This window comes from Acomys minous (genome assembly GCF_964271855.1).
Source record: "Acomys minous genome assembly, chromosome: 10".
NCBI lineage: Eukaryota > Metazoa > Chordata > Mammalia > Rodentia > Muridae > Acomys > Acomys minous.
Window position 1 is genome coordinate 86,817,925 of NC_140491.1, and position 24,895 is coordinate 86,842,819.

General features: G+C 39.2%; 1 protein-coding gene across 3 annotated transcripts; it reads right to left on the reverse strand.

Annotated features, from left to right (window-relative positions):
• Positions 1 to 1,262: 1,262 nt before the first annotated feature.
• MMADHC (metabolism of cobalamin associated D) lies at positions 1,263 to 19,591 on the reverse strand. Of its 3 annotated transcripts, none has more exons than XM_084797386.1 (8): positions 19,482 to 19,591; positions 19,135 to 19,188; positions 15,298 to 15,442; positions 13,836 to 14,053; positions 10,000 to 10,105; positions 8,940 to 9,070; positions 2,556 to 2,642; positions 1,263 to 1,781 (listed from the first exon to the last, which is right to left on the reverse strand). In XM_084797386.1, the coding sequence occupies exons 2-8, from the start codon at positions 19,141 to 19,143 to the stop codon at positions 1,587 to 1,589; spliced, it is 891 nt and encodes a 296-aa protein (XP_084653512.1). In that variant the 5' UTR covers positions 19,144 to 19,188; positions 19,482 to 19,591; the 3' UTR covers positions 1,263 to 1,586. The 3 variants fall into 3 exon arrangements, with proteins under 3 accessions (XP_084653512.1, XP_084653513.1, XP_084653514.1); XM_084797387.1 differs by having other exon boundaries at positions 19,418 to 19,566; XM_084797388.1 differs by having other exon boundaries at positions 19,439 to 19,532.
• Between the last annotated feature and the right edge of the window lie 5,304 nt (positions 19,592 to 24,895).

Below are 24,895 nucleotides of genomic sequence, written 5' to 3' on the forward strand. Positions count from 1 at the left end.
TAAATTATGAAGCATTCATAATTGAGTTGTGGTAGAAAGTGCCGTGGAACAGTAGCTCTCAAGTGCAGGCAAAGCTGCTAGAAAAAATGTTATACTTGGCTATAATTGACTGCAAAAAATAAAGTATTTTGTCCCTTAATATAATTTTGCTTTATTTGGAAACATTTTTGTTTCCTCAGAGGTTTGTATCTAAGTAGGCAGAGGCCAGGGTGATGCTAAACAAACCATACCCTGTATTGAATAGGCCCCCAAATAAAGACTTATCCACTCAAAGTCTAAGTAGTACAGAGGTGGATATACTCTACTTTGGACCAATAATAGAACCAGCCCTAAGAAAAATGCCAATTTTTGTTCAAGTATAAGAATTCAGTTGATGTTAAAAGTGATGGAAACTCAAGAAATACATACAAGCTTTAACATTGAAATGGAAGCACTTCTGTAAAGTGTAGCGTTCTATAGACGAATTTTTAGATATGCACTAATTAAAACTTTAAAGATATATATTTCAGTAAATTTTAAAGGAAATTTAAGGCATGCAAAGTACTATTCATGTTATTTTACTAAATGTAGAACTAGCACTAGTTACCTGTAAAGTTCTTCCAACCTAAGTTCTATAAATCTTCAGATGTTTAGGAGACCTCTTGATAGCCATTAAGAGTGAACAGACAATGTATATAAATAAAAGAAGCACAGTTGTGTTCCTGTGCTATGTTTAGTCAGATAATATTATACATTTTCATGTTCATGTGGCTTTGTGTAAGATGAAACAGATACCTGTGGCATTTTCACATATCACAGTATCTAATAACTTCCTACTGTTAGCACCAACAAGTCTCTAATTGGCAACAGCCTCACCGATGAATGATAATTCATTTAAAGTTTACAGCAGTTCAATAAGTGCTGTAGAAAACAAGGCACCTCTGCAGTGAGGGTGTTAAGGTGTGATTTGGAGCTGAGGCATCCACTCATTTGAAAATAAATTATATTTCACTGTTTAAACCACAGGGTTAAGAATTACTTTTCAGTCTAAGAATGAAACTGATATACTTCACACATAAAAGATGTTACTACTTTTACTTCCTGCTGACAGTTCTTCAAAATAATAAACGAGAGCCAGTTTGATTAGAAGAGTAGGTCTTCAGTGAATGAAGAATTATAAATAGTATACTAAAAAACAACTTAAAATGTAATGTTGTAGCTTCTTTTACCTGCTAAATAGCTGTGTTTTTTAAACTACTGCAATGAAAAAACCTAAGCCAGCATAGCCAAATGTATGATTTATTTTTGGAAAAAATAATTAAACTAAAGTTTTCCCAATAAAGGGGAGAATTAACAATAAGAGACCATACATACCCTGGTTACATGTTGATGACCTCATTCGGCAGAGCATGGGTGTGTTCAGCATGTACTCCAGAATATGAACTAGCATTTGCAATTTTGAAATCCCAAGTCACCTGTCTATGTAAACCCATAAGTGATGAAATAAATACTTAGAACCAAGAATCCTCTAGAAGCTGGGGTCCATACAGTGTTTACAGGGAGCAATCACTACAGACAAGCAGTGCTCCAATGATCACAGGGCCTCGCTAGTTTCCACTGAGCTTCCTCATGATATGGCTGTCTGCTGTTGCATTAGTGAAGATGCTTCCTACAAACACATGAGTACCCCAGAGGCTGTGACGGATCACTTTACAGCAGCCAAGGTCATCAACGGAGAATCCTAAATGCCGGTAGCGTTCATCTGTCTCAAAAAGTGTGTTGTTTGTGTATGGTCCAAAAAACTAGAGGAAATAAGAAATGAAGTAATATTTTCATCAGGAAGAAAGATACTGTAGGAATATTTATGTAAATATAAATGTCTATCTGTTTCAATATATTTTTAATCCAATAAAAAGTCACATACAAAACCTAACCTGTTCTAACACACTCTCTGCAGCTCTTGTGCATGCGGGGCAAGGGAAATGAACCATCTAGGTTTCAAGCTACCTAGAACTGAATGTATAGCATTACACAAACTCTGAAGTTGAGTGAAACCTAAGAGAATCATCTATGACTCAGCTTCATCACTTTTACAAAGGGGACTAAAGGCGGAGAAAGTCCTCTAGTCTACAGGGCGCTGTATCTGACTCTGAGACACAGCATGTGCTTCTATCTTACAATTAAAGACAATTTCATTACTTCTTACAGTTGAAGTATGGCCATGACTACAGAAACATTCAAAACGTCCCTTCTCTAATTTTTTTTACACTTCATATTTTCTTAACTTCAAGATACTTTGGTCCTTTAAGAAACTAGACTAGACCACAGTAATTTCTAAGTTTTAGCTTACAAAGAGTAAACATATATGTCTGTTTCATTATTATCAACAAAAACAGTGCTGTAAATATCTCCTAGATTTATGAAACAAGGGACTTACAGTAAGCATATTCCTTTGGATATTTTGAGTTGTAAAAATGTCTAAATTGCTTTTGTTTGGCCAATAGGACAGTTGTAATTTTATAGTAAGAACTCTATCTACTTCATGTAATATGGCTTTTAGAGTTGCATTTACTCACTGCCAAACCGGATGATGGGTCAATGAAATCAGCCCAATATCCTTCAGCCCGAAGAGCATAGCAGATTTCCTTAGCACCATTAATGAACTGCAGAGGAAAGGGTAATATCAGTGCTTGACCCAGCAACACTCAGAGTGGATTATATTTCTTAAAATAAAATTGTTACACGAGTATATTTTGCTTTAGAGGAAACTACAGAATTAATAAAAAGACTATAAATCAGATTTTCACTACTTCAAAGACTGATAGTTAATACAAGTTAGCCTCTATAATGAAACTTAAATTTTGTACTTTTCTTCTACATTATTTATTACTTAACAAAGTACATCTAGGTCAGGCCTGTACTACTAACTCCCAACTTTGTCCTAAATTTCAAACTGTAGCTTAGTTTTTGTATAATGAAGATCACAAATAGGTAAGCAAAAAATAAAAATTAAAAAAAGATCTAACCTATCCATTGATTAATAGAGGTTGTTGTAAAACAGGGCTAGAGAGATGGTTCCGTTGGCTGCTCTTCCAGAAGACCTGGGCTCAATTCTTAGCACATGCACGACAGCTTACAACTTGTCTGAAATGCCAGTACTAGGGGCATCTGACTCCCTTTTCTGGTCTTTGTGGGTATCAGGGACACACATGTGACACAGACATATAAGTAGCAAAATATCCATAAATAAAGTTGTGAAAGATTCAATAGTTATGTCCTTCAAATGTGTATCTATACTCAGAAAATATTTCTGAAAAGGCAACTAAAATGGTACTGTGGACATAGTTCAACCACAGAGAACTTGTCTAGTTTGCCCAAGGCCCTAGAATAAATCACTAGCACTTTAAGAAAATGAAACAACAAAATCTGAGCACATAGGTAGGTGGAGTGGAGGAATAAACAGGATACCCACTTTTCACTAAATATTTATGTGTCTTTTATAGCTATTGTGTATGACTGCTAAATACCATATGTACAGATCAGAATTTTGGTCTTGCAATCTAATTTCTGTGGTGTATTTGTTGATCAGAACTGTAAGCTGAAAAGACAGTAACAAGTTTAAGTCTAAACTATACTGCTGACAAAAAGGTACAACAAATATCTAAAATCTAAGGGCACAGCTTTAAGTCTACTCACAGCAAAGAGACAAAACTCAGTATCCTGTTGAAAGTGATAAACTGATCAATATATGCAAGGCAACTATTTTTTATGCTTCAAAAAGTTATGGTCTTTGAGAAAATGAGAGCAAATGTCCACTTTTTATTTAAAAGGAAAAGTGGATGCTGGTTTTGTTTTGTTTTGTTTCTTTCACCTTGACACAAACCAGGGTCTTCTGGGAAGAGGATGAGAAAATGCCTCTATCGGATTCAGCTGTAGGCAAGTCTATGGGGACATTCTCTTGATTAATGATAGATATGGGAGGACCCAATCCATTATGGATGGTGCACCCCTACATAGGTGGTCTTGTGTTATATAAGTAGGCTGAACAAGACTCAGAAAGCAAGCCAGTAAGCAGTGTTCCTTCCATGGTCTCTACTTCAGTTCCTGCCTCCAGGTTCCTGCTTTGAACTCCTTCCCTCAATGATCTGTGATCAGGACACGTAAGCCAAATAAACAAATTGGTTTTGGTATAGTTGTAGCAACAGAAAGTAAACTAGGACAGAGTGGAATCTAAGCAAAGTGATGATGTCACTGAGTTAAGGAGGCAAAAAGAAAGAATTGAGGACTGCTAAAACACCTGCAGTTTGTCTGGCAGGGCAGTGCAGAGGCAGACCCCCAGCAGGCTCCTGAGTAGCAATTCACCCTTGATGCTTAGCAAAAGGCTGAGCTGAGTAAGCAAGGGGCAAGGCTGATTCTAACAGACCTGGCAAATACCCAGGTGTGAAACTTGAGAACTGAAAAGCAATGTGCAGGGGTCCCACAGTGCTGGGAAACATAGATTTCTGGTCCATCAAGAGTGAAGAGACAGAGCACTTCTGACATTCACCTGACACTGACTCTAATGGCCAGGACTTAGGAATGCAGAGTGTATAATACACCACACACTAGCAAATTATAGTCCTAGAGAAAATCAAGCCCACTGCCTGTTTGGATATGCCATTTTACTGACACAGCCACATTCATTCAGTCATTTACTGTCTATGGCTGCTTTAACAGTGTAAAACAGAGCTTATAACTGAGATAGACTGTCCAAGATGCCTATAATACACAAGTACCCTGTCTGAGGATTTATTTTCTATGGCTTTAGTTATCTGTGCTCAACTGCCCTCCAAACACATAATCTGAAAATTCTAGAAATGATTACATAATTTTTAAGCCTTATAAGTCAAACTATTTTGAGTACTGTGATAAAAATCTCCCAGGGTCTAGCAGTCATGTGAATCAATCTCTTGGTCTATGGTCCACTGTCCACTGTTAGACACTTAGTAACTGTCCAACTCAACTGTGGAGTTGGCTGGGAACTGTGCAGACTATTATTATTCTTAATAATGACCCCACTGTGCCATGACAGTGATGTCTGCAATCAGCACAAATCAAAACAAATAAAAAACTTTCTTTAAGCAAAAGCAAAAAGTGTAAAAACAGTATTTTGAAAGAGACCATATTTGCACAATTTTGTTAACAACAATTGTTATTCTGTAGTATTGTAATTTTTGTTAATCTTGAAATGTGCGACTGACATACAGTACAAAGCTCTATCTTAGGCATATAAATACACTGTAAGAAAGTTATGGTCTTGCTCTTATCAGTGGATAAAGATGATGACCATATCTGGGGCTTGTTAAAGCTTATAGGAGTCACCATGTTGATTCTAGTGAGGCAGACCAGATCAAGCTGGAATGGAACTACTCACATAATTAGCAATCAAACCGAACCTTAAATAGGTCAGTTTTCAGAAACAGCCAGAAGATTGATAGCAACCAACCAATTTGAAGGGGCGTAGTTCACCTTAGCCAGCATGACAAGAAAGCCCTCCCTATTCTAACCTGCAGTAAAAGTAACTTTGCAAGACCCTGTCTATACCTTGTTTGGCCTCTACTCTGCTCAGCTCTTCTGCCTACACGGCCAAAGCCCTCTGTTCAGTTTTTGAGAGCTGTTCATCTCTATTAGAGACCAAGGAGGTTACTAGGACTTGGCTTGAAGCTGCTTTCCTATTCTGACTCTCAACTTCACATACCGTAAATGTGGAGTGTCAGTCCAGCCTGAGGCGTGAGTTTGGTAACACCTGAGTACTGCTCACTTACGTCTGCCAACTGACCATGCTCAGTAAGGCAAACTCAGAGCTACCATCATAGCGTTTCTGGACTTCATGTCTGCTTTCTGTCTATGAATGCCTCCTGTGCAGATGGCAAGGTGAGGTCTCCCAACTTACTCTTCTCAGGGCTGGGCCACTAATCATTTTATTCAAACGGTAAATTTACTTGCCACAAGTTTGTCTCTTTTTAGAACTACATTTATTATAATTTATTTTTGACACATTTTACATGAAGTTTAGTGATGCCTACAGAGGCATAGCACCTACACTAATTTTTCTCTCTGTATCTACTTATCAACTGGTGGTAAATATTAAATAAAGAGGTGTTCTCTAGATTATCAACCATAGTCAACATTAACATTTGTTCCTGTATTTCATAATCTATGCAAGTCTTAAAAGTCATTAGACCATATTCTAACTTAATGAAAAAAGTCATACCTAAAAACTAAAAGAACAAAACAAAGCAATACAATCAAGCAAGTGCAAAGGTTAACTAAATTTCATTAAAAGCACCAGCAAGTTTCTCTTATGATTTCTATTCATCAGAGGCAAACACTGACATCTGCTGGAAAAAATCAGAATTGGACATGGAGAATAAGCTATAAGTGGTTCCAGCTAACTTATTAACATACTTTAATTAAGATGTTTTCCCACAGAAATTTAGTTTATTTAGTTTATACAATTTAGTATGTGCAAAGTCACATTTGTCATAGAAAACTGAAAGAACTATATTGGAGTCAATACCAAATTAGGTCAGACTCTTAATATGACCAGAAACCAGCACTACTAACATGATGACTGCATAAGGATGAGCCCTGCAGCACCTCACCATGGATGAGAACCATACATTTATGAAGCTTTTAATATGTAAATAAGATGTCTGTTAGTCACTTCCTACTTAAATTTTCTTAAATCTGAAAGTATGTCTGTTTCCTGGCTGTCCTAGAACTCACTACATAGACCAGGCTGGCCTCAGACTCTCAGAGAACCACCTGCCTCTGCTTTCAGATCAATAGCACAGGCTACCACACTAATTAAGATATAAATCCTTATTAATTAGTACAAACAAATATACTCACACCTGTTAAAACACAATAACATGCATGAGTAAGCTCTATGTGGTACATTTGAGTAGCATGTTTTATCACCATAAAATACTGCTAAATATGTAAACTGTAATATCCCAAATGAAGAGAAACATCCAGCTAACTCCGAGAAGTATAGAAGGCTTGACACTGTCTTGCATGGAAACCAGTAAGGGGATTTTTCAACTGGAGTGAGTTAAGGTGCTCAATGAGTCATTCTCAATCTATCACACAGAGGAATACTCTTTCTTGTCCCACAGAAAGATTCATATTACCCAATATCAAAATTAAGGAAGTTATTATATAGCCTTAAATTATTAAATACATATGTATATAAGTAACTATCTGAAGATTTTATCTGATTGTTAAGAAGAATGTTAAGTGATAAGATAGCTAGGATCACAGCATATACACTAACAGTTTCTGGGGTAGGCATATCATCAGCATCTATTAAAATTTAAAATGACAGTAAGTCAGCCATTTTCTATGTAGGAGCCTATGGAGGTTAGTGCTCATAAGAATGTATGTAACAATGATTTTTCACAGCTGTGCCAGTAATAGCTAAGTTGAATTTTCAATTTTCAAATCACATAAGAAATTTTAAAATAACTTAAAAATTTAAGTTTACTCATACTATAAAGCAGATTTTATAAGAAATAAAATATATCTACATATACTGGTATACAGAGGTATCAAAACAATCTTCAGGTAAAAAGCAAAGGGCAGGAAAAAAGATGTACACAGTGCGGTATACTGTCACATTGTTCAGTGTGATTACTTTTCTTTAGAGGTTGTTTTCATTATTTACTTGATATGCTATATAAAGCATAGGGGAAATGCAGGAAAGGAACAGAGTGTTGGAGTAACGTATCTTAGAAAAATCTAGAAAAGGAATAAATGGAACTAGATGTTTCAAGAATACCAAGAAAAGTGGTATTTAAAAATCACTATTTACTTATTTTATATGTACGGCTATTTTGCCTACATGTATGTCTGTGGACAGTACACATGTGTAGTGCTCACAAAAAATGGTAAGAGGGCAATGGATCCCCTGGAACTACAGTTACAAATAGTTGGGAGCCACCATGTGAGTGCTGGGAACCAAACTACCTCTGGAAGAGCAACAAGTGCTCTAGACTACTGAACCATCTCTGCAGCGCCTGAAAGTAGCTTTTCCTTGAAAAATGGTGCCATTTCTTCAGTGTTTGAAATACTTTACAGAACAAATACAGGCCAGAAAACACAAATTTCTCTTGTGTAGTTGCATTGTTTAAATGCATTGGTGATAATTCAAGAGTTACCAATATGCATTGGTATTGGGTTAAGAAAAAAAAAATCAGATTTCCTCTTGGGGAGGGGGGAGACAGAGACAGAGATAGACAGACAGACAGAGAGAGGATGAGTTGGATTTGAATTCTCTACTTGCCTCCCAGTAGCTTGTGGCTTCAGGCTTATTTATAATCTGTGGGCTCTATGAGTCTGAATCTGTGCCTGCCTAAATGCTGTCTTGTCTGTGCCCCTCACAAAGGGCTTTTGCTCTGTGTTCACTTAACAAGAGAAGCATCACATAGGGAAGGAATGAGGGCTATTTTACCGAAATCTTTAAGAAAGGGTTAAGTTACTGACTCCAACTGCCCCAGAAGCACTCAGAAAAACAAACATTCACTTATCAAATATTATACATATGCTGTTTCCACCATTTATGGCAGTTATTGATTGTGTCAGGTGGCTGGGTCAGGGGCATGAAAGAGTACGTGACATAGGACTACAACTATGCTGTAGTTTGGGTTGTAAGTGCTGTTTACATGGGAAACCCAAGGCGAATAAGGTGGTTGTAACACTGTCTCTTACAGGCATGTTAACAAAACAGGCTGACTGTAAGTGGGACAGCAGTCTAAGTCTAATGTAAGCTCAGTGTGTATTACGAGTTCAGATAGGAAGTCCAACAAGGTTCCAGTTTCTTAGCATGTGAAAGGGCTTTTCATAAAATGTGTCAACGCAACTGTAGAGTAACATTTCAATACGACAACATGAAGTTACAAGGAAATTAGAAGAGTCACCTTCTCTAAGAGCATCTCTCTCTCAAGTTCTACCTCTTCACTCCAAACAGTCATGTCATTCTCAGTTTTCTGTGTAACAGTCAGGATCATTAGTTTGCTATTAGACACTTCTGGAAAAAGTGATTCAAAATCTAAAAATAAGAATATAAATTCCAAGAAGAAAACAATTAGCTTTATACAAAGAGCTATAGTTCATAAAAGTAACTTATCCAGAAAGATGAAATTAAGTTAAATTACTGGGCTAAGGCAGCTTTGCAAATGTATGCTACTTTAAAAAAGAGTAAAACGATGCAGCCTTATTGAAAGAGCTGAAATAGCAACAAACAGCTCTGATGGTTAAGCTACGTTACACTGTTTTGCTTTTGATATAATTTTCAAATGAATGTACCATTACGACTTTTTTGACAAGTGGTCAAAGTGCAGAGACTAAATGATTGTGGAGTACAGCCACAAACGGGACCGCTACATCACACCAGCTCTCAGCGTTCAGAAGGATGGCTACCGCAGGACCTTCTGCACCTAGAGACCCACAGCAGCTGTGCAGAAGACCCGCTCAGGATGAAGGCAGTTACCATTTGAGCAGGAAGCAGAAGAGGCTCACAAGTCCCCAACCCTAACCCAGCAGCTATGGAGAGCTGATGGCCTGTGGGGAGGAGAAGCAGTTCTCTTTAAGGGTATGGCTCCTGGGAGGTTAACCACGCTCTTGTAAGTGGCCCTTACCCAGAAGTACATGGGCAGTGCCAAATGAACTCCACCGTTTATTTTTACAAAGAGAAAGATATGGAATTGGGGTGGTGGAGGGATAGTTCAGAGAGGTGGTAGGAGATCCTCTTGAAGGGAGAGAAATGTTGATGAATATAGTCAAAATTCACTGTATGAAATTCTCAAGATTATTCTTTGCATCTTATATGTAAACTTATATATATATAAACTTATATAAATATCAGCCCACAGAGCCTTACATTAGGCAGATAAAGACATATGGCATCATCTGATAACATCATCTAATACACATCATCTAATAACATCATCTAATACACATGTTGAGTTTCATTGCTACCTCTCCGCAGCAGTTCTGGGCATGTCTGGATGGCACACTCAACTCTGGCACTTTCAAAGTAAGCTTCTGCACTGTTAATTTCTTGTTCAAGAGGTGTGTCATTGCTCTGTGGAAGAAGAACAAGGATAAAAGGAAAAGCTTAAGTTCAAATTACATGCTCTATGTTAGGAATTTAAGTTAGAAAGTTTACAAAATGATTCTAATGGAGAGATAAGGTAATGCTTTCACCTAAAATAAGTATAAACTCCTTTTTTCTTAACAATTTAATTTTTTTATGTGCACAGGCCCATCAGAGTCCCTAGAACTGGAGTTACAGACAGTTGCGACCTGCCATGTAGGTTCTAGGAATGGCACCCAGGACCTCTGGAAGAGCAGCCAGTGCTTTTAATCACTGAGCCATCTCTCCAGTCCATAAGTTCTTAAAGTTCTAAAGAAATATTGGAGAAAAGGCAAATATGTAAATATACTGATATTCTGGCATCTGACAGGAACAGTATTTGGCTAAGAAACAGGCTGAAATGCCATAAAAATTCTTATGTTACTTTTTGTGAATTTATATGACATTGGATTGTTGTAAAATTGGGATGATGCTAATTTAAAAAATAACATAGTTGAATCATATAGCTTAGCCACAGAAGGGTTTACAGGTAGTACCCAGCTGAAACTTATCTGTAGCTTATAATACATTAGCCCTTTGAGAGGAGTAGACAGCATTAAATCTTTTTTTAAAAGGACACCTTCAGTATTAAACACAAAACCAGGATGTACCATATATCCAAATAAAGACATTCATTGGGCAAATATCAAAAATAATACTGACTTAGGAATTAAGGACTTAGCTTGTTGTAAAAGCTAATGAACTAGTGACTAAAGAATAATTAAATGAGAAGATAAAGAACAGAATTTGTGGGAAAGATCAAGTGTTTGGTATGGAGAGGAAGAAGAAAGAAATGAGAGGACAGAGCAAGAATCATTGGTATAAAAAGATGCAGCAAGTCAACATCATCCCAAAGTCCTGTCATCCGATACAACTCATACATTGAAAGACTGGTGTACCAAGTAAGAGTTTTACTTAAAACTATGTAACGACAGGGGCTGCCAAGATAGTTCAGTAGGTAAGAGCACGATGCTCTCACACACGTCCTGAGTTTAGTTCCTAACATTTACTTCAGGCAGCTCACAGGCACCTGGAACTCCAGATCCATAGGATCTGCTATCTCTTGCCTACACGGGCACCTGCACCCATGTGCACATTCAGATATGCAGACACATATACCACACAATTAAATCATTAAAAACAAACAAAATGCACCACTATGACAAAAACCCAACCCTCTCCCAAAACAAAACTCTTTTTTTTTAAGGTTTAAAAGTTTTAATAAATTGTTTTTTTTTTTTATTAATTTATTCTTGTTACATCTCAATGGTTATCCCATCCCTTAAATCCTCCCATTCTTCCCTCCCTCCCATTTTCCCCTTATTCCCCTCCCCTATGACTGTTCCTGAGGGGGATTACCTCCCCCTCTATATGCTCATAGGGTATCAAGTCTCTTCTTGGTAACCTGCTGTCCTTCCTCTGAGTGCCACCAGGTCTCCCCCTCCAGGGGAATGGTCAAAGGTGAGGCACCAGAGTATGTGAGAAAGTAATATCCCACTCTCCACTCTACTGTGGAGAATGTTCTGACCATTGGCTAGATCTGGGTAGGGGTTTAAAGTTTACCACCTGTATTGTCCTTGGCTGGTGCCTTAGTTTGAGTGGGACGCCTGGGCCCAAATCTGCCTATCATAATGTTCTACTTTTAGGTTTCTAAGACCCTCTGGATCCTTCCACTTTGTCATTCTCCCATGCTTCTCTCATCTAGAGTCCCAATAGGATGTCCTCCCCTCTGTCCCAGGTTCCTGGTAAGTGAAGGCTTTCGTGGGACATGCCCCTTGGACTAATATGCAGATATAAGTGAGTATATACCATTTGAGTCTTTCTGCTTCTGGGTTAACTCACTCATTATGATCATTTCTAGCTCAATCCATTTATCCACAAATTTCTGGAATTCCTTGTTTTTAATAGCTGAATAGTATTCCATAGTGTATATGTACCACAGTTTCTTTATCCATTCTTCTATTGATGGACACTTAGGCTGTTTCCATGTTCTGGCTATTATAAATAAGGCTGCTATGAACATGGTTGAGCAAATTTTCTTGTTGTGTGCTGGAGCATCTTCTGGGTATATTCCAAGGAGTGGAATAGCTGGGTCTTGAGGAAGCCCTATTCCCATTTTTCTGAGATAGCACCAGATAGATTTCCAAAGTGGCTGTACTAGTTTGCATTCCCACCAGCAATGAAGGAGTGTTCCTCTCTCCCCACATCCTCGCCAGCATGTGGTGTCGCTTGAATTTTTGATCTTCGCCATTCTGATGGGTGTAAGATGGAATCTCAGAGTTGTTTTGATTTGCATTTCCCTGATGATTAAGGAGGCTGAACATTTCTTTAAGTGTTTCTCAGCCATTTGATATTCCTCTGTTGAGAATTCTCTGTTTAGTTCCAAGCCCCATTTCTCAATTGGGTTATTTGGTTTGGTGGTGTTTAATTTCTTGAGTTCTTTAATATATTTTGGATATTAGACCACTGTGAGATGTAGGGTTGGTGAAGATCTTTTCCCAGTCTGTAGGCTGTCACTTTGTTCTCTTGCCAGTGTCTCCTACCTTACAGAAGCTTCTCAGCCTCATGAGGTCCCATTTATTAATTGTTGACATTAATGCCTGGGCCGTTGGTGTTCTGTTCAGGAAGTTGTCTCCTGTGCCAATATGTTCCAGGCCCTTCCCCACTTTTTCTTCTAAGTGACTTAGTGTCTTGGTTTTATGTTGAAGTCTTTAATCCACTTGGATTTGAGCCCAAAACAAAACTCTTAAACTATGTAGCACTGTCACAGCTTAGGAGTTTGAGCACATCTCTGAGATGTACATAGCCTTCTATTTCCAAGAATAATGGTGTAACTCCAGTTTAAACAGTTGTAACACAGGGCTCAGAAAGTGTGCTCATGCAAGCATGAGGATCGGAATTTGGATTCCCAGCCCTCACCAAAGCTGCTAGGCATGGCGGCACACACATCTGTATCTGAGTATTAGGGGCCTTGCTGGCCAGCCTTGCCAAAATAGGAAATTGACCCAGTGACAGAGCCTGCCTCAAAAAATAAGGCGGAGAAGCAACCAAGGAAGACATCCCTGTATCAACTTTAGTCTCTACTCACGCCCTCTTGAGCAAGCATACCTGCACATACATTTGGACATGTGTACACATGCATACATATGATACAAACATGAACAAAAACAAAAATTGCAAAAATCTTCCCCACATCCATTAGAAATTGGTTTTTCTTTTCTTTTCCCATAATGTCAAACATGTATATTGCTTTCCTTTTAATTGACAAATTATAGTTGCCCCAAGTGGCCTGGAACTAACAATGTAGGTTAGGCTAGTCTTGAACCTACAGAGATCTTCCTCCTACTGGTCACGTGCTGGAATTACAGGCACATGTCATCACTACTGGCCTATAATTGGTAGTTTAAAAAGTAAAACACATGAAACCTTAGTCTTTTTAGCAAAACAGTCATATTTGGAATCAGCAGTCATATTTGCAATAAATAGTTACTGAAAATATACTTTAGAAGAACTATTTAACAGAGATTATAATTTAAAAATATACACTGGACAGTGTCAGGTTATTTTAATGTTGGCTATGCTGTTTTTATATATCTGACTTCTATTTTTTACCCTTTCAATAAAATATGCACAGTAATTGAATGCAGCATTAATAAGAGCAACAATATTAACAACCAACCTGAAACTCATTCACATACTGCGCCATCACAAACTCGTGTCTTTCAGTTGAAAGAGGCTCTGCCAGAACATCAGGCAGAGTCTTGTGGACAATGCTTTTCTTCTGTGAGGCAGTCCCATTGAGGTGACAATCGAAGCCTATATTCCCAGGAAGCTGGAATCTCTGATCCTGAGGTCCAAATGGTCCCATGGTTTCATCAGGCCACACTGTCCGAGAGCCTGAAGGGAACAACATGGGCCAGGCACAGTTAGTCTTCAAGTGACATAAGCTAGGGAGTTGTTAAAAACAGCAAAAATAAAAACCAGAAAGTTGTTGGGCTTTGAATGCCCTGCTGACCTTAAATCGTAGTAAAGTTTTTGAAGGAACAAGGATTCCCTGTATATTTTGGGACATATTCGGTTAAGCTTCTAAAAGCCTTTGGTATTTTGTCATGCATTATAAATTTTCAAGTATGGAATGTGTAATTTCTCAAACCTTTCTATCCATCACTCATCCTCTTTAAATAACCTTAGACAATGACTCACAATTTGGAAACTGCTGCTGAGAGAAATAATAGAGAATATTTATCAAGAAAGTAACACAATTGCAGTACCTTAGAATGATTAGTATGATAGTGATGCAAATTAAAAGAAGCACTGGGATTTTAGGTAAATTGTTCAACAAATACATAATAAACATACAAAGTGATTCCTATATTGAAGGGACTTAGCAAAGAGCTGTAAGTAGCAACACAGCTTACAGGATCAGAAGACCTGGGCGAGTGAGGGAAGACTGTATGTCAGATGACAGAATGAAACTAAAGTTCACAAAACTGTTTTCAGGACTGGTAAGATGTCTCAGTGATTTAAGAGTACACACTGCACCCGAGCAGGGCCACCAATTACTGCCTATAACTCCAGTTTCAGAGGATCAAACACTCGGCCTCTGCAGGTACCTGCACTTACGTACACATGAATAAAAATAAAATCTTCAAAAAAGCCCAGAAGTTTTAGATCCAAGTGTAGACAGCACTGGACTTCCAATGGCTCAATTTAGCCTTTTTAAGCTTTATGACAGTATGCATACAATATGCACTGAACATTGACTTTTCACAATTTCTTCAGGTAGCAACAGACTTCACAATAATCTCTCTTGTCATTAGCTAAGAGCTTCAGTTTAGTCATGTGATACCTAGAAACAGGCAATACACAGTACACCGTACTGCCAAACTACTATGTTTGGGACATTAAGTGTATCAAATGGACTTTTAGCTTATAATATCTTAAGTTACAATGTGTTTATTGGCATATACTCCTATAAGACACATTGTTTTAATTTATTTTTTGTAATACTTTAACTTTTTGATATATCTAGGCAGAACTTTAGTTTCAATGGAACAAACTCTAAAAAAACTATCAGAGAAAATACAACATAAAACATTTAAACATATATATAAAATAAAAGCAATAAATCTTTTACTTACATACATCTGGAGGTGCAGTGGCCACATGAGACTCATCAGAACCTGAAGATCCTGCAGTTGAAAAGGCTTTTGGATTGATAACCCTTTTCACTAAAGAACAAAATCCTGGGAGATAGGAAACCAGTCTGGCTCTATTACAGAGCACCTAATAACAGAGAAATTGACAAAATTTGGATATAAGTAATAAATGCTGACAAGTCTTTGTACTGTATTTTATCTTTTTGTGTGCACACATGTGGTGTATGTGTATGATGTGTGTACAGTGTGTGTTTGTGTATGCTCAGAAGGCTAAAGGAGGACAGCAGGAGTCCTAGTCTATCACTCGTCACCTGTTTACTTAGAGAGTCTCTCACTGAGCCTGGAGCTACTATGGTAGTCATCAAGCCCCAGTGAACTTCCTGTCACTATCTCCCCCAGAAGCTGTTACATGCACATGCAGCTCCGCCCGGACTTTTACACAGGTGTGAACTCAAATTTAAGTTTTCATATTTATGCGTTAAGCTAATTCATTTCCTTGGGTTGTATCATTTAAAAACAGTACATACTATTTTACTACCTCTGTGGGATACCTACTATGTGACAAACTGTATGTGCACTCACAATTAAAACAAAACACTATGATAGTTGTCAGAATCAAGGGGAGGGCACACATGTCACACCCTAACAAGGAGGCCATGCTAAAATGTAGGGGGGGCTTTGAGAATATCTGATAAATGAATGGTCACAGAAAGACTACCCAACCACAGCCCTGCACAAAGGCTTCTGCTTCTGTAGAAACCAAGCTAATTAAACACTTTCATGAAGATGCCTAACCAGTGACTGCCTGTTCACCTTTGAGCTGATGCTACCTCGTGTTGATCCTTAGGGCCAAAAACAATCCCAAAATTATGCAACCTTCCTAATTTTACATGAAGAAGTCTTTGACCCTTGGCTTCCCCCTGGAGTGCCTGTGGTCCAACTTGGCTTGCCACGGTTCCTACAATCACTCACTCACTCCCAAATAAATTCTTTTCTTCAGATTCACCTTAGGTCAACCAAGCAAATATTAGAACAAATAATATGTTACTTTGGATAAAAATTGTCTATTTTTTCCAATTAATAAATTCTAAAATGTAGAGCAACTAGTAAGATTCTGTTGTCCTTAAACCAGAGACTTCAGACGTTATCCTTGGCCCAAATGTTTCCTTTCCAATCCTCCTTTAACTGCTACAGACTGAGCTAACCACCTCCCACGCTCTCCCTCCTACTTTGGTGGCATGTTCACTTTCCCTAATTTTGGCATATCTTTGTGTTTAGCATAGCTTTATGGTGTATTTTCTGATCTTAGGCTTATTTCCCACTCTGAGTTAAAGTTGGTAAGTATGTAAATATGGGAGCATAGACAGATCTCTATAGAATCCCTGGGTAAGAATATTTAATGCAGAAGTTGCCAAATGATTTCCCAATATAGCCAAGTGCTGGAAATAAAGTTTTACTGCTAGTCAGACACAATCACTCACGTATGTATTGCATATGATTGCTTTCACGCTGCACCATCAGCATTAGCCTTTGGTCCATAAAGCTTAAAATATCTGCTAGCTGGCCTGGATTATCAGGAATGAGTTAGCATACATAGTCATGAACATCCATATTTCAATATTTCAGAGCTTAGACAATCTAAGGTTTTTCACATGAAAGAAGAGGTCCTCAGTTACAGCCACTTGTGGCTAACTCACGCCCCTTGAGCACACTGACACTACTGCTGCATTATCTTGACTGTACAGGCAAGCAGGTTTGTGTCCTCACCAGGAATCATTAACGTGGGAAATTGTATTAAAACTTTATGAGTTTCAGGGAAGAAAGGGAGAAAGTTCAAAGTAGGCATAGCCAGAAGACTGTCAAGTTCAGTTTGCCTAGATACTAAACTATGTACACTTTTATAACTCAGGATGTTAAGTAGACAGTTAAAGACACATGTAAATGCATATTTCACTACTAACATCTGCCTAGAATTTACGGCACATATAATCCAACACAAAACACTTATGTTTGATATCTAATTTGCAACATTTACATTTATTTAATATATATTTCATTCTATCAAAGAATTTTTAATCTTCCAATAAATTCATCATACTGAATTCATTTTAAAAAGTCAGAGGAGCTGGGCACTGTGGCACATGCCTGTAACCCCAGCACTTGAGGAGGCAGAGGCAGGTGGATCTTTGTGAGTTTAGGCCAACCTGGTCTACAAAGCGAGTCCAGGACAGCCTACACAGAGAAACTCTGTCTTGGGGGTGGGGTGGTGTCAGGGGGTGGGGGGATGCAAATATTAGCATTCTATTCTATCTCACCTAACTCCCCCCTCCCTGCCCCCCCATAATAGGCCTCTTCATCCCACACCCCTTCAGGGCAAGTTACAGCTTGAAAAAATTGTCACCTGAAAACTTGGCTCATCCTGGCAGTCTACTCCTCTGACTTGCCTCTTAGTCACGCCTTCAAACACTTGGCAATAACAGGAATGCCACCTCACTAACTGTTGCCACATTAATTTTTTTCTACTTCAGCTCTGGTTAAATTACAACTTGAATGGTGTTAAATTACGGCGTGCAGAATTCAAGATTTCTGAATATTCCATTATCTCCCAATCCAACTCCGCCTCCTATGTCCCTTACACCCCTTACATTCTGGTGGGCAAAAATGATACCCTTAATACTTACAAGACTTGGGGGGAGAGAGTTTCTGTATTTAATAATGCCTGACCTTTTAATTCAAACCTTTGATGATCTAACTCTCACTCATCTCTCCACACTCCAGGTAACCATTTTTCCCATGAGGTGATCCCAAACTCCCGTTTTTCTCTTATGAGAAATCTCTCACTACACCTTCTTCAAGCTTTTGACAAACTATCGTGTACTACTTTTAAAATCTCGTTTCGTGTGCACGACTGTGTGCAAGCATGCATGTGTGCCATATGTGTGCCTGGGGGTCTAATGAGGTGAAGATGAGGGCGCTGAATTCCCCAGAAGTAGAGTTTCAGAGGGCCGTGCCCTGCCTTGTGGGCTTTAGGAATCAGGCCTGGGTCCTGGGCAAGCGCAGTCTGAGCTCTGAAAAGCTTGGCCCCCTTTCTGTTTCACCTAACTTCTCTCCTTAAGAGGCCTCCTCATCTCACACCCCTTCAGGACAAGCTACAGTGCTACTTCTAATAAAAATCGTCACATATTTCTTAGGCCCTTTACCTACAAACTATCTAATATATAGATTACATGCATATATTATACATACACTATATACACACATACATGTATATTATGTACATATACTATATACATATTATACAATATGTATGCTACACACACATATATATGTATACACACACACACACACACACACACACGTATATATATATAATAGTATTTGTAAACTTAATGTCAAGTCCGTGGGAGAGAATAAGAACTTTTGCTTTTTCCTTTCAAATTGGAAAGTTACTTCCTACTCGGATAACGTCAAAACTTCAGGCTAACTAAAGAGTGTTTGTCTTTGTAAAAGGCTTTAACACATTGAGTATTTACTGAAATGACTTTTAAAATTGTTGAAAGGCCGCTTGCACTGAATTTCATGTTTATAAAATGTGAAAATATGAGAACGGAGAAACAATCGTACGAGAACTGAATAGAACGTTTGTTAAACTAATTTCAAAGCATAAAGAAAAAAAAAAAAAACAACAACAACCTAGTTTCACACCCATTGCTCCCCCTGCTGCTACATTACAGCGAGCATTATGCCAACGTCATCATGAATTCGTCCCTCCATTTCCTAACAAGTTTCCAAACAAGTTTTATTCTCAGAGTGACTTACATGAGCCATGTCTAGCGAAGACGGTCGCAAATTCTTCCCCTTTGCAAAGTAACCCTGGGAAAGAGCAAAACAAAACAGGCTAGTGACAGACCAAGCTGAAGGGACAGAGGCTCGGGCCAGGGTGTGCCAGCTCATCCCCCTCCCCAACGCCGGGCCTCGGCTGGGTGTCCCCGGGAACCCGCGGGGCCACCCGGGCTGGGCCGGACCAGACAACAGGTCTGCGCTCCGAGCGGAGAGCAAGCAGAAAAGCCCAGGGGCAGAGGTGGTGCGACGGGGGCAATACCGACTGGAGGGGCTTGGTCACCCCTAAATGTGCAGAAGAGACCGCGGGCGGGAACCATCCGTACCAGTCACCGCGCGCCTTTCCGCGCCCAGGCCCTCGCCCATCCACTGCCAAAGATGGCGACTACCACTGTCCCGGCAGCACCGCTGTTGACGCCCAGGCCTGAGTAGTTGACTCCGAGAGCATCGATGCTGTCGGTCGCTCTCCGAGAAGAGGATGCTTTCAGTGGATAAACTGTGGGCGCATTAAAGCGGGGGTGGGGCCGATTTGGGAAGTTTTAAAGGACTCAGTGCCAGTGTTTGGCGAATCTTCGCTCCATTGTCCCGTTGATAGCTTTGACAGAGTTTTTTTTGTTGCTGTTTAAAAAATTTTTTTAATTATTTTATGTATATAAATGTTTTGCTTTCATGTATGTACGTGCAGAAGAAAATGTTGGCTCTGCTGAGACTGGAGATGGCTGTGAGCTGCTGGGAGTTGAACCTGGGGCCTCTGCAAGAGCAGCTTGTGCTCTTAACTGCTGAGCCAACGCCAATGCTCCAGCTAGCTGCCTTTGATAGATTCTTTATCCTCCCCTAAGACTTTTCCTTCAGCTTCCAGGAGATTGAGTCTTTTGTTGTTTGTATGATTGCTGTTTTTAAGAACTGTTGTTTGTGAGGACATTATTTTTTGTCCAGTTCTGTAACACTGTCGGACTCTTAATAGGCTTAGTAAACATACATATATTACATAAATTATCTATCAATAGCACATAGGTTATCTAATGCATTAAAAATAAAGCTCATAGAGTTAATTCTGAAATTTCTTTGATTTTGATAATTGTGTTAATGACCTTTCTGTTGCTGTGATTAAATATAGTGCCCAAGGTAACTTAGAGAAGAAAATGTGTATTTGAGATTACCATTATAAGACTCCGAAATCGAGGGGTGGGAGGGACTGTGGCACCAAGTAGGTGACATGGAGGTGAAGCAGAAGCTGAGGGCTCATATCTTGAACCATAAGGAAAAAGCAAAGAGCACCGGGCGTGGTGGCGCATGCCTTTAATCCCAGCACTCGGGAGGCAGAGGCAGGCGGATCACTGTGAGTTCGAGGCCAGCCTGGACTACAAAGTGAGTTCAGGACAGCCAAGGCTACACAGAGAAACCTTGTTTCGGAAAACCAAAAAAAAAAAAAAAAAAAAAAAAAAAAAAAGCAAAGAGCTCACTGGGAATGATGGGTCGCTTTTACAATTTCAAAGCTGGTCCAGCAGTAACACACTTCCTCTAGCAATGCCTTACTTCCTAAACCAACGCAAACAACTCTGTCTTGGGACTAAGTATTCCAAAATCAGAGACAGCCCCTGCTCCTGCTGTTAAAGGTTTAACATGAGGACCAAGCTGTACATCTGTTACAAACGTGTAGGGGGCCTAGATTCATCCTACGGATACCTTCTGGTAGGTGGTTTTGTCTCTGTGAGCCCCGATGGGCCCAGGTTAGTTGATTCTGTAGAGTTGTGGTGTTCTTGACCTCTCTGGCATTTTCAATCCTTCCCCCTGCTCTTCTATAAGATTCCTTGAGCTCTGCTCTATGTTTGGCTGTGGGTCTCTGAATTTGTTTTCATCAGCTGCTGGGTTAAGCCACTCAGATGAGAGTCATGGTAGCCTCTTGTCTGTAACTATAGCAGAATATTATTAGTAGTGTCTCTCTCTCTCTCTCATGGCATACGATTCAAGTTGGGCCAGCTATTGGTTGGCCATTGCCTAATTTTCTGTTCCCTCTATCTGTAACCCTCTTATAGAAAGGAAAACAATTGTGAGGTGAAGGTTTTGTGGCTGGGTTGGTATCCCAGTCCCTCTAATGGAAGTCCTGCCTGGTTACAGGAGATGGCTAGGAGTCTTAGCTATGGTCACCCTCATAGATTCCTACAAGTTTGCATTGGACTAGATTTCTAGGTTGGCCTAGAGATATCCCCTCACTGATTCCAGTTTTCTTTCCCATCATCCTTCCCACACTTGATCCCACCCATTACACTTCCCACCTCCTCTCTCACCCAGTTCCCTCCCTCTATCCACCCTGGATGTCTATTTTATTTCCCCTTCTCAATGAGATTCAAGCATCCTCCCTTGGGCCCTCCTTGACTTCTTTGGATCTGTGGGTTGTAATATGGTTATCCTGTATTTTACGGATAAAATCCACTTAAGAGTGAGTACATACCATGTGTGTCTTTCTGGGTCTGGATTACCTCACTCATGATGATTTTTTTCTAGTTCTGTTCATTTGTCTGCAAATTTCATGATGTCATTGTTTTTAATAGCTGAGTAATAATCCATTGTGTAAATGTACCATAATTTCTTTATCCATTCTTCAGTTGAGGGACATCTAGGTTGTTTCCAGATTCTTGCTATTACAAATAAAGCTGCTATGAACATAGTTGAGCAAGTAGCCTTGTTGTATGATAGAGCGTCTTTCAGGTATATGCCCAGGAGTGGTATAGCTGGGTCTTAAAGTAGCACTATTCCCAGTTCTCTGAGAAAGCAGCAGATTGATTTCCAAAGTGGTTGTACAAGTTTGCACTCCCACCAGCAATGGAGGAGTGTCCCCCTTTCTCCACAGTCTCACCAGCATGTGCTATCACTTGGGTTTTTGATGTTAAACCATTCTGATGGGTGTAAGATGGAATCTCAGAGTCTTTTTGATTTCCATTTCCCTGATGACTAAGGATATTGAACGTTTCTGTAAGTGTTCCTCAGCTATTAAAGATTCCTCAGTTGAGAATTTTCTGTTTAGCTTAGTACCCTATTTCAAAATTAGATTGTTTGGTTTGTTGGTGTTTAATTTATTGAGTTCTTTATATATTTTGAATATCAGTTCTCTGTCAGATGTGGGGTTGGTGAAGATATTTTCCTAGTCTGTAGATTGCTGTTTTGTCCTATTGACAGTGTCCTTTGACTTACAGAAGCTTTTCATTTTCATGAGATCCCACTTACTTATTGTTGATCTTAGAGCCTGAGATATTGGATGTCCTGTTCAGAAAGTTGTCTCTGGTGTCAGTACATGCAAGGTTTTTCTACACTTTTTCTTCTATCATATCTAGTGTATCTGGTTTTATATTGAGGTATGTTTAAATTTTGTCCAGAGTGATAGATATGGATCTATTTGCGTTCTGCTACGTTGCAGCCATTCGGTTAGACCAGCACCATGTGTTGAAGATGATTTCTTTGTTTTGCTCCATTGTATAGTTTTAGCTTCTTTGTCAAAAATCAAGTGTCCATATATGTGTGTGCTTCTTTCTGGGTCTTCAGTTCAATTCAACTGATTAACCTCTTTGTTTTTATGCCAATACCATGCAGTTTTTATTACTATTGCTCTGTAGTACAACTTGAGATCAGAGATGGTGATATCTGTAGGAGTTCTTTTATTATACAGGATTGTTTTTAGTGAGCTTGGGTTTGTTTTGTTTTGTTGTTATTTTTTAACATATGAAATTGAGTGTTGTTCTGTGAAGAATAGTATTGGAGTTTTGTTGAGACTTGCATTGAATCTGTAGATTGCTTTTGGTAAGATGGGCCTTTTTTTTTTTTTTTTTTTGGCTATGTTTTCTTACCTGTGTTTGTCGTCTTCAGGATTCCCTCAGTTTGTGTTTTCCTTACTGACTCTATTTTCATTTTCAGATCTTGAACAGTTTTGTTCATTCCCTTCACCCGTTTGATTGTATTTTCTGGTATGTTTTTAAAATATTTATTCATTTCCTCTTTAAAGGTCTCTATCATCTTTATAACATAGGATTTAAGGTCATTGTGTGTGTGTGTGTGTGTGTGTGTGTGTGTGTGTGTGTGTGTTTCAGCTGTGTTAAGATATCCAAGGCTTATTATAGTAAGATAGTTGTGTTCTGGTGGTGCCATATTGCCTTGGCTCTTGTTGATTGTATTCTTACCCTGGTCTTTAGCCATCTGGTTGTCCCTGGTGTTGGCAGGCCTCCAGTAATGCAGGCAGAGTTTTGGGCTAGAAAATGGAGCAAAAGGGAACAGGTATGGTTTACTGTTGTTGGGAGTATTTTGGTGGGACCAGCAGGTGGGGGACTGAGGGTTCCCACAGTGGTCCCTGATGGCAGCAGGTCTCAGGAAATGGAGGCAGAGCTGTGGGTTGAGAAATGGAGCACACAAGGGACAGGGCAGAATTTAACCGCTGCTGGGTTTGTCAGTGGGGACGTGGCAGGCAGGGGATTGGGGGGTGGGGTCTCCCCTCGTAGTCCCTAATGGCATCAGGCCTCTGGGCATGCAGGCAGAGTTGTGGGCTGAAAAATAGAGTGTGCAAGGGGCAGCTCATAACTGCTGGGCTTGCTAAGGTTGTGAGGAGGGGTCTTACCTGGTAGTCCATGATGGCAGCAGGACTTTAGGAACACCCATACAAATTTTGATGGCCGTGAGTAAAGCTTTTCTATATATTTGTGTGCATTTTCCCCCTATAGACACTGTTTCAAATCATCTGATTAACAGCTGGTAGGAACAATTTCTCAAAGCATATGTTTAGAAGGCATTTGAAAATTATTATTATATAAGTTGAGCCTTTTCCCAGGCAATCCTATTCAAACTTATTATAGGTGTTTTCTTGTCTTATCATAGAGTTTTCATCCATGTCCAGTCACTGTGATAAGTAATGTTGAAATGAATGAGCATGATGAAATATTCAATCCCATGGAAAAGAGAACATATTAGCTAAAGTTTTCCAGGGAAGGGGAGCCTATAAGCTTCCTTTAGAACAGCATCTGGCATGTTGGAAAATCTCCCTATAGGGAAAATGTTCCCTCCACAGCTTCCTTGGGTTTCATGTCTACTTCTATAGTGAGGGACAGCTTGTCAATCCTAGGATGGAAAACAGCATTTTCTTGTACCAAATTGTCTTTATTTTTGTTGCATATTTTTTGGTCTTTTCTTCACATTTCATTTCTCTTCGCCTTCATCACCTCCTTTCTGCCTTTCTTCCTTCTGTCTTTCTTGTTATGTGTAAAGTCTTACTGTGTTGCTCAGACTGGATTTGAACTTAAGATACTTCAGTCTCAGCCTCCCAGGAATAGTATGTTGCTTTGAGGTAGGATAGAAAGTTAGGAAAAGTGTAGGGGTATGAGAAGAAATGCATCCCTGCATCTGGAGTTTGGTTGAAACATTTTACCAGCTGAAAAGCAAGAATTCCAGCACTGTTAACAGCATTTGCTATAAAGGTCATCAACATAGAGAAAACATTACTTTTATATATGGATGTTTAACTTAAAAATAGCAAGTTCCAATTTATTTGACCTTGAGTAAGAGCTAATTCCTTTTCATGTATTTTTTTTGGGGAGGGGTGGGCAGCTGCCTCAAACAAGACTATTTGCAGTCAGATGTCCTATCTTCCTGCATCTGTGTGATTTCAATTAGTCTTCAGCAAACTTTTAACTCACTGCAGTGCCACATATGAGTGCTGTAAAGATAGTGAAGTGTAGGAACGAGGCCCTACTCGGCTGCC